This window comes from Athene cunicularia (genome assembly GCF_003259725.1).
Source record: "Athene cunicularia isolate RWA chromosome 5 unlocalized genomic scaffold, athCun1 chr5_part3, whole genome shotgun sequence".
Lineage (NCBI taxonomy): Eukaryota > Metazoa > Chordata > Aves > Strigiformes > Strigidae > Athene > Athene cunicularia.
The window spans coordinates 2,503,773-2,518,292 of NW_020799103.1; the positions used below are offsets into that span (position 1 = coordinate 2,503,773).

The following is a 14,520-nucleotide window of genomic DNA, read 5'->3' on the forward strand; positions in this document are numbered from 1 at the left end:
TTTTTTTTTTTTTTTTTTTTTTTCTGAATGCGGTTTCTCTCTGCTCCTGTCCTGCATGCACATGTTGATAAGCTCTTGGGGACAATTTCTGCTCTCCCCCCACTGTGGAGCAACCATAATTGTGTATTATATACACACACTCACCCACAAACACGCATCTCCCTAAATTGTAGGTATAGCTCTACTTTATGTAATATTTACATTTTTCCTTCTTATAACTGAACTCTACTTCCAGCGAGTCCTTAAATTTCGTGAAGGTAAATGTCCTAAGAATAATCACCACCATGCCCTGGTATATTTTGTTTGGTCGCTTGTTACTTGATCTAACAAAAAGAAAATAATCTATAAACTATTCGAAAGATTGATTTCTGTTCAGTTGAATCAATCCCCCGTAAAATGACATAAAGGCTCCTTTGCCCTTAAACCATAATCCAAATTCATCAAAAATTTTTAGCGCCGTTGTGCAAAGCCTTCCTACTCGGCAACAAAAAACAGCCCACTCGCCTGTAAGAGCACTTCTAAGCTGAATGAATCTGCAGAAAATTCCAAATAAGGTGCTTACTAGGAAAACAAAAAAAACCAAAAAAAAACAACCACCAAAAAACCTACAATATACTATAAACTAAAAATCACCACTTCAAAAAGGAATAAGGTATACTGCTTGCCACCTTCATGCTATTCCTTTAATAAACTCTTGAGTGTCTTCATCATTAAGCAGAAAGATGAAGTTTACTTTTCTACCCTCTGATTTATGTCTTGCACGACACAGATTTTTCAAGCTCAGAAAAACCCAACTTATTCGTCCTTTCACAGACAAAAACTTTTGCCAGAGTAAGAATGAGTCCAGAAAGACAGGCAGAACTCCTGATCTTGTTTAGCTGAAAATTAACCAGCAAAATTAAATTCACAGACACTGTCAGCGAGAAATCATTCACAGGCCAAGCTAGGATGATTTTTTAATTTTTTTTTTTTCAAGTATGAACTAAATTACACCTACTTGCTGTCGAATTTCTTCTTCCATCTTTACTGGGGACCCCAACTCTGCGACTTGTTTGACACCTTCGCTAGCATATCCTCCATACTCCCAAAGGATGTAGTTCTTCGAGTGGGAACTACCAATGATCGCGGACCAGTGGTTGGTGCGAAAAAAAAAAAAAAAAAAAAAATCAACCATAAGACAGCCTCAAAGCATGTTTCCTAATTTCTATTAAAGTTTTGAAGCGCTCAGTCTTCACCAGTACCAAGCTTTTGCATGCGTTGCACGCTGTCAGTTCTCGCTATATCAATACAGCTTATCTTTAGAGTGATAACAACAAGGATATTGAGAACTACGAAAATATAGCATGAGTTGTCAGTAATTATTTAATCTAACAACACAGAAATGGAAAGATTGTATTCCAGCTAATGAAGCAGCCCCTCCCCAAACAGATAGGCTGAGTGTATTTTTTCTTCACCAAAGACTTCACTCCTTCAGGAAGTTTTAAGAATCCTTTAATTTTAAGTTTCTATGCAAAATATTTTTGAGGATGAAACATGAAAGGGGAAGACTTCAGTGGTCACCCGACGATTTAACAGCAAGCCACTTCATTACTGAGATACTGGTTTCTAAGAGTCCGCTAGATTCGTGTTTGAGCGGTGGCGGCAGGTTACCAGCAACAGGTAGATATAAGCATGGATGCACTATCATTAAACGTTACAGATTTTCATTTCATAGCTTTGTGCCCAAACATTACCGGGCACAGAACTATAAAGGGCTTAGCTCTGCCCTTTAGCTATAAGCTAGGAACCTCCATGGCCAGAAACCTCCCCCAGTGGCTTCCTGCTGAAACATTTGCTTTCTGTGGGCAAATAGTGTCCAACACTTCTTCCAGGAAACGTCTGAAATACCGGCCAAGAACTGCTCTTATTGGCGCTGACATAGTTGGGTTTTCTGCTTCTGCATACTTAAATTATACACTTGTGTCTATGTCTCCTTCCCCAGCCCTCACCCCAACCATTAGCAGGGGTTCTCTCTCATTTAACAAGGAAGCAAAGAAGTGAATTTTGGTGCTTCAATATTCACTGAGTTTGCTTGTTCGGTGTAAGAGTTGTACAGCTAGACAAAAGGATTTCTGTTCTTGTTCCTTGTCTTGTTGAACAAAAAAAAATAAATTAAGTTTAAAGAAGAAAATCATAGACAAGTCTGATGGAATTGGAAAGAGAATTGAAGAGAAATAAGGAGTCACAGAAGTCCCACAGTACTGGGAACAAAAATGAATTCACTTAAGTGTCAAATAACACTCTGCAAAGATACAGGCTTAAAGGAAAAGGAAGAGAAAATGAACTGCTCACATAAGCAGACAGTCTGGTAACACTGCAAAGACTGCAGGAGAGGAGGGGGACAGAATGATGGAACGAGACAATATTTAACATTTTTCTGTGCAATGCAAAAGGTAGAAAGTGGCAGTAAAACCAACCGAAAACTAGAATGAATGAATGAGAAATGAATAACGAAGTAAACAAAAGGAATGCAAATTTAGGATGTGAAAGGTGGGACGATGAAATTGAAAAAGACAGTGTAGAGAATTGAATAGATAAAGTCAGATGCAGGAGCCTAATCACAGGAGAATAGAAAATAGATTAGAAATAAAAAAAATGGACTCCAGTGATAGGGGGGAAAAAAAGCTAGAAAAGTATAGCAAGCAGAACAGATAGGTGAGGGAGATGAGCTAGGAACACAGCAAACAAAACCTCCGTAGCTTCCCTAGTGCTAAACTTGGACCAGCTGAGCTCTGAATTACATTAGGCCTGAGGTTTTTCAGAGTCCATTAAAGCCAGTCAGTAATCGAGCCCCAAATGGAGAAAAAAAAACCCACCAAACCTAAGCCTCCTCTCCACACAGGTAATAGCTAAGAGATCACAGCGTCAGGAGATGGTTCCTTGATTTAAGACCTAGTGACCATTCCTTAAATACACGCCGGCACCTTGCCAAGCCACAGAGCTACGGTCACTCAGCTCCAGCGATGGGACCACCAGTTTTGCCCCCTCCTCCTTCCTAGCACACTGGTCTATCTCACAAGTCACAGACAGCAGCTCTCCCTGAAACACTGAAATTTATAGGAAGAGAAGGTTCCACGTAGTCCCTAAGAAAGAAAAACGTATCGCCGCAGAGAGGAACCCGTGTGCTGTTAAGTCCTCAGTAAAATGGACACTGATCGGTTCCACGTGCTCCAAAGCTCCTCACGCTCCCCTATCCTCAATGAATCCAGAACATCTGACCAACTTTTGCAACCAGAGCCCAACCTCTTCCACTCCTAAACACCTCCCCCTGCAGATATTGGCTCTGCGGAGAAAGAAGCCGGCCCACCTACTTGCCTAAATAAGCTGTCTGAAGTGTGCTTACTACATCTACCCTAAAACTTTTACAAAATCGGTACGTTCGCAAACGTTTCGCTCCTCACCTCGAGCCTCCCATTTTTGATGAGAGCAAAGAGACAACTCAATATAGTTTCTTAAAGCTTTTATCAAAGCAACTTCTTTACGCGTAATCGTCTGAGCAGAACAGGCCAGGGCTAATTTTATATAACCAGTCCAGAGCCACTACCCAGTTCCTCAGGCAGCAAACGTCATACCGACAGCTTTCCAATGGTGTTCCTTCAGCTCCTTTTTATATGAGCAATTATAATTTTGTATGAACAAATAAAATTTCTCAATTTACACACTTACATGTGTATTTTTGCATAAAGACCGAGGTATCATCACAACATGAGAACGTATCCTCTGACATATTTCGTAGATGAGCCATGTCAACTCGTGATGGAGAGCAAATATATTCCCGTTACCATACAGTGGTGATGCCCAGGCAGAATAAATGCTTTTAAACCACAGGGCATACGTAAATACAAATCTTTCTGATGGGCAAAATGCGATGGGAAACGTAACACTTCCCCTTGAACCAGATTTAATAACACAAGAAACACTTCGCTTCCAGTAGCCCTACCATCAGGACTTCTGATAACTTGCAAAAGTGTTTGCTTTTTTTCAAGCCTCAGTTTGCAAACCAGTTTAATATATATATTTTTTTTTTCCCAGTCTGTCTGAGATCCATTAAAGCAAAATTGTTTTAAGAATCAGGTTTTTTAATCCTCTCTACAGCTGCAGTACACCTCTCTCCATTCACTCTGTGGTTAGCACACTCGGAACAGGATTGTGTTGCGGTGGTTTCAGTTATTGTCTTATTGCAACAAGGACACTGATTCTGTAGTTCAGAAACTTTAAAAACCCAGACAGGTAAAGCTCAGAATGTGTATTTTATCTGGCTATTGAACCAACAAAGACAAAGAACAGGACATTCTGAAATCTATATAACTAATGTCCTTGGGCAGCAAGATTCGGGGCTCAGAAAAATTGGCTGGAATCTTTTAAAAGACTTTGAAAGAAAACATACTGGCTAGATTGGCACGGTTGTAAACTCAAAATTTTAGTGTGTTGCCCATCCATTGCAGCCCTTTTCTTAAAATTTCATTTCCTAGCTGTATTTTTTTTTTTTTTTTTTTTTTTTTTTTTTTTTAAGCAACCTTTCTCACAAAGAGTAACCTTTCCCACACAAAGGAATCTTGAAAATGTGATCTCACACACACCTCCGTTCAGAATGTCAGTCAGATCAATAGAATGCATGTTACGTATGGCATTCACAGAGAGATCCATGGATTTTCAATCCCGAACATTAACAGCATTGCACACACATCATAATTGACGCTGCTGAGCTGTGACGCGTCATACAACAAGCTCCAGTTCTCTGCACAGTCCCTACACAGTACAGTGACGAAAGAATGATACTCACGTGGAAAATCTTTGGGATGTGTTTTTTCTGACCAGTTTCCATAAAAAGTGAGCCTGTACTTGGCCGTTCCACAGGCACAGCAATCTAAGATTGGTTTGTCAGTCACACCTTCCGAGGCCGAATCTGAAAAGGCAGAAAAGTACCTATTAACAACGGTTACAGCTCAAAACCAGCTGATGACAGCAAAGTTGCCATAATAAATACTCCAGTAAATAAATCTGAATTAAACCCTTTATTTTTTTTCTTTGTTTATTTTTAAGTTGGACTACACTAGACTAAACCAGAACCCTGAAATAAACTGAATCATATTTCTAAGTGGAAAGGTTTTAAGGTTTTAAAGGTTTTTCCTTTAAGGTTTTAAGTCTACATTTTTATATAAGGAGGCACCACTACGTCAGTCATCTTCAGATTCAAAATGGGTTTATTTCTGGTTCTTATCTGACATGGACAAAACCTCAATTGAGCTCAAAACACAATAGGCTTGAAATTTCTGGACAACCAAAGCATATAAATTCTCCAGAGGGATGCAACAACCTACTGCAATTCTTAGGTTTAGGAAAGGATGAAATAGCCTTGAATTCAACAAACGAAGTGCTCTGGGGACAAATGAGTTTCACATGAAGACCAGGTAAAAGGGTGCAAATATCACATCTAGGGGAAGGCAAGGAAGTTTGCATGAGGACCCGCATATGTGCGAAGCAAGAACATAATAGAAGATCCCAATTAAATTGGATGAAGCTGTTCAAGGCCTCAGAATTTTAGTTTGATATAATGAGTTAAGAAAAATAAGTAGAACATGACAAGAAGAGGCCAGAAGGGGGTTTACTTTACCTTACCTTGTTCACAAATTTTTTTGGTGAGAGAACCCTCGTCTTGAAAATAAATTATGCGCTTCTGCACAATACTAGCTCTATAAAGAGGAGAAAAAAAAAAAAAAAAAGTTAAAAATACATTTATTCCTTAAAGGAAGAAAAAAATTCATGATAAAGTAGCAAAAGGACAGAAGTGGACTGCTAAAACCTTGGCATATTTCCTTCTGACAATACGTACACACAATACAAGACTACAGATAAGGTATTTTTATTTCAACTTGTATCTGAATTTCATTACTTTTTACAGAAACTTTGAACATTATTACTTTTAGAGAAGTGATCATAATCACAACGGTGAGGATCTGCGTTCTTCCAACGCGTAGCAGTCAACTGAATATTCAATATTTCGATCAAATAATCAAATCTTATATTAAAATACTGAAATTATATTCACTTTCAGAAAAAATAGCACAGCTGAAGCAAGCAGCTCTTTGTAGAAAATTACATGGCATTCCGATGACAGAAATACTTCTAATATATGACTGCAATTCCGTGGAAATACCATGTAAAACAGAAGTTAGAAAAAGAGCTAGCATAAGCTCAAGTCTTTAAAAGCAATTCAAAGGTTCCAAAGGACAAACCACTTTAAAACTCTAGTGTATTTTATTAATACCTATAGTTCAAACAAAATGTAAGTTTATAATCCTCACTTTAGTGGAGGATAGGGAAGTTGAATCTTAAAACTTCAGGGAAAACCAGAGTTACGGTGCAATTTTATTTATTTTATTATTTTTTTTTTACAGCTGGAACCGCACAGCTGAAATTCAGCTGATTTTTAGCCTCCCATCCGAGAGACCGTAAATTGAATTTCACGTCAAAGATTTTTCAAGTCAGCAAAGCGCCAAGCCCAAGTTCTTCTTGCACATTTGTATCCTAAGCGCCGTGTGCTAAATGCCAAAAACAATAATCAACTGGAAAATATATTCAAATAGCTCAGTGGCCCCCTCCAGTCCTAAATAAACTTAACTAGCTGCTTTGATCCTTTTTCTAACTGTAAAAATTTGATTCACATGTAAATGTTACCTTCTTTCTATAAGTAAACAGAATTTGGTTAAATTCATTCTCTGGACAGAGAGTTTTCCGAGGGGAACGTGCTGTGGGAGCTGGCACTCTTCTTTGTTTATCAGTAAGCGAGCACATTCTCGCAACGTTTTGTCTCATCGCTTGTATTTAAAGCTATAAATACCAAGGGCCAAATTATTGTTTTACCTCAATTTTGCAGCTAAATAATTATCTTGATCTCACTAGAGTCATTCCTCACTCATACCAGTTGAAGTGAGAAGAAAAATTAAAATATTTATGCTTAGAAGTGTTGTTGCAGTGATGGAAGCCTTTCTTTGACAATGTCCCACCGCATAAAATTATCAAAAAATAAGATGCAATTTTACTGTGTTTTCTTTGCCAGTATACGAGGTCGGATTAGGATAGGAAGGAATCCTTTGTTTCACATTAGGAAGCGGCCAGGGGGATTAACTGGGTTTTGTAAACCTCCTAAAGCAAGATCAAACCGGAAAGGGTGCAGAAACTACAGCTCGTTCTCACCCTTAACACAGCTGGCGTCTTCTAAAGGAAGATGTGGTGAAGGACAATACAGGCAACCAACCAAGGCTGTGAAAAAAACAGCATGAAACAGAAGAGCAAGACTGACTTTTACAAAAAACAAGGGCATGATCTGCCAGTATTTGGTGAAGGGGAACTCCTAGGCCTCAGCTTTGGAGTGTTTACACTAGGGAAACACGAGACTGCAACAAATAACAAAGTGAAGGAAACCTGGAGTTAGTTAAATCTGTCTTTTATCAATATGAGAATCGTCACTGGACAACTCAAATGGTGCCAGAAGTATTCTATGGTCCTATTCTTTAAGTACCATTTTAAAGAACAGGTTTTCCAAAGCTTACTCAAAAAAGAAAAAAAACCACCAAACCCACACAACCAAAAACCAACTTCATCAGTCCAAACAAACAAGAAATCAGATGCTTGATAAAGGAGCTCCCAAACCTGCAGATAACAAATACAAGTATTTAATTTCAGAAGCAGTTATTTTAGAAATCAACTCTACAAAATTATTTTTTTTTTTTTCTACAGTTAGCTTGTCACTGTGAAATGTCAAGGGAACAGTTCCTTTTCGAACAACAAAAGCTTCACAGCTTTCTGAGTCACTGTCTCTTTAGCTGTGTTTGAAATTATATATGGAGCCCATAACGGGAGTCTCGTTACTGATTCCAAGTGCGACAGGCTTGGTACAATAGACGGCCGCATATTACCGCAAGGCAGGGACACAAGTTCACAAGAAACAATATTAAACCGATTTTTAAATATTCATTGTTTAAATAATCAGCCTTTAGACTGAAGACAGACTAAAGTATCTCATCAGTGTGTCCCCCTAGTTTTTATCACTACGATTTTTTTTTTTTTAATGTCTTTTATTCCTCCATAAAAATTCTGATTTGGACTAAAGATTCTTTCCTTTGGTCTTGCGGATTACAAAAAAAAAAAAACCAACCCAGCTCTAAAATGGAATGGCTAACTTTCACAGAGAAGTCAGAAAGCTTGTAAGAATTTACACAAGGTACACCTCTGCTTAGTCTGCATAAACCCTTCCCACCACTTCCAACATCCAGTGTTGTCTGAACTTTATGGGAAGGCGAGGTCTGACTGCTTTCCCATAAATATTAACAGATTTAAATGGATCATTAATTGGCTTATTTCTCCCTTTGACTGTCAGCATTCCGTGGAATAATAAAGATAAAGGAAACAAACATGAGTCCAAAAATCTGTTTGTTTTCCATTATCTTCAAAGTGATGCTTCTGGATTTGTGTTAAAGCTTTTCCACGGCCAAACTAAGGAGCAAACCCTTATGTTACATATATACAGCTAGCAGCAGCTCTTTTTATTAGGAAAAAAGCCCCCAAACCTCCTAAAAATGTTACTACTTAGTTGTTTTGCAGCGCTCTCAGCAAAATCTGGTGGGTTCTGTGACACTTGTTTTGGCAATAATAGTTCAGAATGTTGTAGCTTGGACACGAGCAGGGCAGAGTCTCTGCCCTGTCCAGCTTCGGTCAGACTACATCTGAGCATAAGGGGAGCAAGATCTGCCCCCGAAGACTTCCCTAGAATAAGGAGGTTCCTTCTCCAGCAAGGTTCCACAACGATCGTACCGTCCTGCTATGTAAAGATCTATTGAAGCCACAGAAATTGGGATATTAACAAAACAGGCAACGACATAAACCATAACCAGTCAGAGCAGCCTTAGGAATGCTCCAAGTCACGCCAGAATCAGAGTTGGATTCTTTCTTCTATTAAGAAAAGCTTTCTATCATCTTCCTTACCTGTTTTGTCAAATCCTAACATCAACAGAAATACTCTTACTTTAAATTGCCTCTGTGGGTGTAATGATGTGACAAAAGTAGTAATAAAGAGGATCTATAAGAATTGTTCCTATGACATTTTTTTTTAAGCTTACATCAAACCCATTAAGTACAATATTAGAGTTACAGTTTAACAAAACAGGTTTTGCCCGAGCTGGTGAGGACACCCTAAGTTCCACCTGGATGTTGAGCTAACACGGCTTCACTAAGGGCAAACTGTGTCTGACAAACGTGGTGGCCTTCTACGATGGGGTTATGGCAGTGGTGGATAAGGGAAGAGCAACTTACGGCCTCTACCTGGACTTTCCGCTGAAGTAGTGACCTGACTAAGCAACAAATCCATTTCTTCAGGAAAGCAGTGCGAAAAAAAAAAAACCCATTTCGACCGCTGCTGTTCAGATAGCAAAAGCATTTAATGCATGTCTAACGAAGTAGAAAAGATAGAAGAAATGGGTACCCAATTACTGCAAGAAAAAGAAAGGAATGGCCCACCCATTTATTGAATGAATTTAATATTTCGGCCCTTTCACAAATCCCTTCAAAAAAACCTGTCAAACCAAATAAGTAGAAAGACAGCAAGAATCAATTCATCAGTTTGCATAAAGAACGATTCCTTTGCTAGGTGGGTTTTTTCCTTTCATACTGTCTGAAGAACTGCAATAATACCTCATCCTTTAAGGAAACAAAACAGAATTGATTCTGTGGTGCTTCACATGAGAAAAAATAAAAAAGAATCAAGATAAATACCATGTTCAGCATCTGAGACCGTTATTCATCTAAGACGTCACTCTTAGAGAGTCTCCAGTTAATACGTTTAAATCCACGTCAGAATTTAAATACTATTCAAAGTAAGAAAGAACGGCAGAATTTGTTAATTTGATAATTTGTTAATTCAGCCATTTGCCTCTCACACCGAACTATAGCTGCGCTTGAAATTTTCACTGTAAAATGTGCTATGCAGGGCTGTTCTAAGTTTTTGTGGGCACGCAGGCAGTTCAGCAAATATTGAACTCAGCACGCTAGAAAAATTCTGCTAACACAGAAATTCTCATACGAAACAGCACACCCAAGCCAGCTGCTTAAATTTAACTGCGGGTTTACTCATACACCCTCATTGAAACACAAAGTCGTGAAACACCCGAAGAGATTGTATTGCGAAGGAGAAAAAGACCAGTAAGGGTGCGCTACCTCTGTGATCAATTTAAACTAGACTTTGCAACTTCCAAGAATTAGCAGGTGTTGTAGGCTTGAGACCATGCACCGTTAATTTCAAGTCTCTCGTCTGGGTCTATAGACGTTTTGAATAATGGCAGATCTTGCCAAGATATTCTCACAGCACGTTTTATTAAAGCTTCCTAGTCGCCGAGCCCACGCTGGATAAAATCATTGTTTACTAAAATTAAAAGCTGAACCACATGACTTAGCTTTTTCATTATCTCGTTTCATCCTTACTAGACCCAATTTGCCCTTCGCTTTTGCTGATGTGAATTGAGAATATTATTATACTACAGTAGACAACATTATCTTTGTGTGACAGCGGGTCCACCGGTGCCCTGGTTTTAATATAGAGGCAAAAAAAAAAAATTCTCTTTATCTGGAAACTGTAGAAATAGTATGACATTTTGATTCATAAATAAAATACATATTTTAAAACTGTAGCATGCTACGTGAAAACAATGCCTTCGGTTTCTGACGTAAGACAAATCCCTTCCTCAACAGGAGTGACCATACACTGACAAAGCTTAATTTCAGTTCGTGAAGTTATAAAAACCTCATTTAAAACATCCAGTAATAAAAAAAAAAATGAAAACACTTTTGATGTCATCAGTAGTGACTCGGCTTTATGTTTTGAGAGGAAATTGAATTATGACTATCAGGATTATTTCTGTTCTTTTCCTCTCTTTGTTTCCCCTCCAAAATTGACAATGGCTTTGAAGTCAAATTAAACATCTGTTTGTAAAATAAACGGGAGTGCTACTGACAGCTGCTGCCGAATGTCAAATGTTCTACAGCTGTCAGGCTCCTAAATTAACAATGATATTCATTTACAAACAGCAAACAACAAGAAAACTATGGAGTGTTTTCTTTTTTCATCCCACTACTCAAAATTTATGAAAATACAGGCTCTGGTAGAGACTTAGCCAGAAAGAAATCAGAATTTACTGTTTTATTTCCCCACATATTGGAAGCGAAATTCAAATAAAATCAGATTTCAGTACAAAATACTACAGAGAACTTCCCTCCTTACATGTCTTAAATCCTTTCATAATTCCGTTCAAGGATATTTAAATAGATGTAATAATTCTCTGAGGATTTATTCTTCTCCACCACAAATTCTGCCAATGTAAAATACTATTGTATAAAAATCATTTTCTTGATGTTTTTATACATCTTTTTAGATTTGAAAAGACACAGACACATCCAACTAGCAGACTTTTTTTTTTTTTCCCTTCTAAATGCTTACCTATTAATTACATCACAATTAGATGGCAGCATTTTTTTAGACAGCAATGTTCACATGCTTAAAACATGAATTTGCTTTTTCATGTTTATAACCCAGCTGGAACTCACTGAAGGGTTTCAAGTTCAGTGCGGTTACGTGTACATCAGTATTTTCATTAATAACTGAAATGATGGAATAGAGAACAAGTTATTGACTGCAGACAGTATCAAGCTCTAATTAAATAATGTTAAACACAAAGTCCTAGTTTTAGATAAGAGTAATTACTTGCACAAAGGCAGAAGGGAAAAAGCCAGGGAAAGAACTATTGGATAGTAGGATGAAGGAAGTCTGATGGATCAGAAGTTGAACACAAGTAAATGTTATTCTCTTAAAAAAAACAACACCAAAAAACCCAAGAACCAACAAACCAGCACACACCACAAGTACGAGCATTTTCTCTAAGAGCATGTGGAATCATGCAAGGTATCTGTAGGATTCCAATGGCCAGTTTTGGGTACCACAACCCAAGGATACGGATCACAGGGGGAAAGTTCAGACAAGACTAGGGAGAGCAAGCCAATATCTAGAAGGGGAAAAGATTGAAGGAGCCGAGGTTGAGCGCCTAGAGAAAAGAACGACTGAAGGAAGGCATGGGTTGGAAAGAAGGTCACAGCACCTGAGATGAAGGGGCATCGCAGGAATAATTTAGCAAAACACCAGCAGCGACAGGTAAGTATTGGCACCACTTCCCTACGGGGACTGCCAAGGGTCCGCCTTTAAGAGCGGAGGCGGACAGAGGCAACTCCATCATAGTTCATCCTGCTGTCACGCTGCTGTCAGACAATAAAAGGGTATTTCACCAAAGTCCCTTCTAACATCATTTGCTACGGCTTCCCTTTTTACCTTCCAGTTTGGAATCAGAAAGTAAAATTGCTCGAAGGCACTACACCCGACCTGCTACATCGTACGGTTTTTCCAAGCACATAATTTAAACACATAGTAAGCATCCTCAGAACAACGTTGAGAGTCTTCAAAGACCAAGAAATTCAGCATGTATAATTGTTACGAAATCAAAAAAATAGTTTTAAATATCCCATATATATCCTGGCTAGGTATCAAACACGTAAACACAGAGCTACATGTGTGTCAACTGTTAACCTTAATGAATAATCTTAATTGCAGTGTTCCCCCCAGAAAGTCTGGGGAAAATGTAACGATGATCAAAAAGCGTCTTAGCTATAAAGTATGTTCTAGATTTCTAGTGCCTGCATTCCTACCCCGCGGCACGTCAAAGGACGCTTTGAAGATTTTTTTTTTTTTGTTAAACAGCGTGTTTTCCAAAAATACAAGCATCCGTGCAAAGTCAGAATCATAAGGACCAATGAGAGTAATTGCACGTTACTTCCATTTACCACAAAGCGTGCCATAACGCTGATATATTTTTTTAGTATTAAATTATCGCATTTTAATAAAGCCATAACTATATTCCCCCACCACTAGAGGAAAGACCACAATCCTCTCCCTCCTCTTCCCCCCCCCCCCAAATTGTTTTTCTATCGTTTTACACTCCTCAACAAATCAAACCCATCTTTCAACTTTTAAGTGCTTTGCAAGACTACGCTTTTGCAAACAAAACAGAACGTGAATGAATCTAGATAGATTTTATAGGATTACTATATTAATTGTACTACTCAAAAAAAAAAAATATTTGGAAGAACACATAATTACAAGAAAATCAATTTACAATGCTTTCCAAATCCACGTGCTCCCATTGAGAAGTTAAACAACATTAAATCTGTGAGAAAACGAAACAGATTTTTGTTTCGAATGCAGATGTGTTCGGTCAGTAGATCCAGGGGGTTGCTATTGTATATATTAAAATGCAAATATGCATTTTTACAATCTAATATTAGAGCTGCTATAAATATAGAAGCTGTAGAGAAATGCAGAAGGTTGTTCTTCCTAATACAAGCAAACCCTTTGTGTGTGTTTAGCTTAAATTAAATATTGGGCTGTAAGTCGGCTACGTCGCAAAGTTTACATTTTCACCCTATTTCTTTTGTAAAAAAAAAAAAAAAAAAGCCGGATGAGCAAAACATTTATTTTTAAGGAATTAGAAGAGTGCAATAGTAACATGCAATCATTTCTAGCTTGAGGCGTTTTGTAAGAGAGTCCCTGGCCTCTAGCTGCTTTTCAGACAACAGCGGCAGTGAAAAATGAGTTGAGCTGCACAAGATAACCCCGTGTGAAAGACAGGAACAGACCCCAACCTGCTCGCTCCCAGTCGGTGTCCCTGGCCGTTTCAAGCAGCACGCATCTTGGTTAACATCAGCTTCCAAAAGTGAAGAACGGGGAGAAACAAAAGCAGGTCGCAAGAACCGCGTAACGGAAGATTAAGACGCTTCCTAGCTATCACAGGTTGTGTTTGTTCCAGGGACGATTAGGATGCATGGAGATCCCTTAGACTGCTGGCTGAATTGTGCAGAAATACGTAAAACCTCCACATAAAAAAAAAATCTTTTAAGCTACACACAAATAAATATTAAGCTATAGCGCTGTTATCTCGATCAAAAATGAAGTTCAGAAGCTACCGCCATTGTCGCGTGGTAGTTAACTGGAAGATACCGATTTGGGGGATTTTAGATGATCAGCACAGGAATTTTGATCGTTTCTCTGCATTGCAGAAGCCTCATTAATTCTACTGGGAAGATCAATATAGCTATTTATAATGTGAGAACTTATCTTCTTGTTCCATAAACAGCATATAATTGTTACTAAGAGCTCTTGGTAGGCAAGGATTGCAGATTGTTCTCTGTTTTGTTGTGTTTTTGTTGTTTTCTTTTTTTTTCCTTGGCCATTATATTTAGTCATAATGGAAAGTTTTCTGTAAACGCTTTATAACTCTGCTCAATTGTACAGTAATAGTATTTCTAATGAACAGGTAAAATTGCTGGCATGTGTCTGGACAATCACACCGGAAAACTGAAAGGATAAATGAAAAAGACTGAATAACA

General features: G+C 38.3%; 1 protein-coding gene across 1 annotated transcript in view; it reads right to left on the reverse strand.

Annotated features, from left to right (window-relative positions):
- The window catches only part of LOC113481301 (spondin-1), a 159,969-nt gene that overhangs the window by 107,627 nt on the left and 37,822 nt on the right, over positions 1 to 14,520 (reverse strand). Inside the window, exons 4-6 of the mRNA XM_026850825.1 lie at positions 5,659 to 5,732; positions 4,822 to 4,945; positions 998 to 1,145 (exon numbers count right to left, since the gene is read on the reverse strand). Coding sequence (XP_026706626.1) covers positions 998 to 1,145; positions 4,822 to 4,945; positions 5,659 to 5,732 — 346 coding nt within the window. The remainder of the gene's footprint in view (positions 1 to 997; positions 1,146 to 4,821; positions 4,946 to 5,658; positions 5,733 to 14,520) is intronic.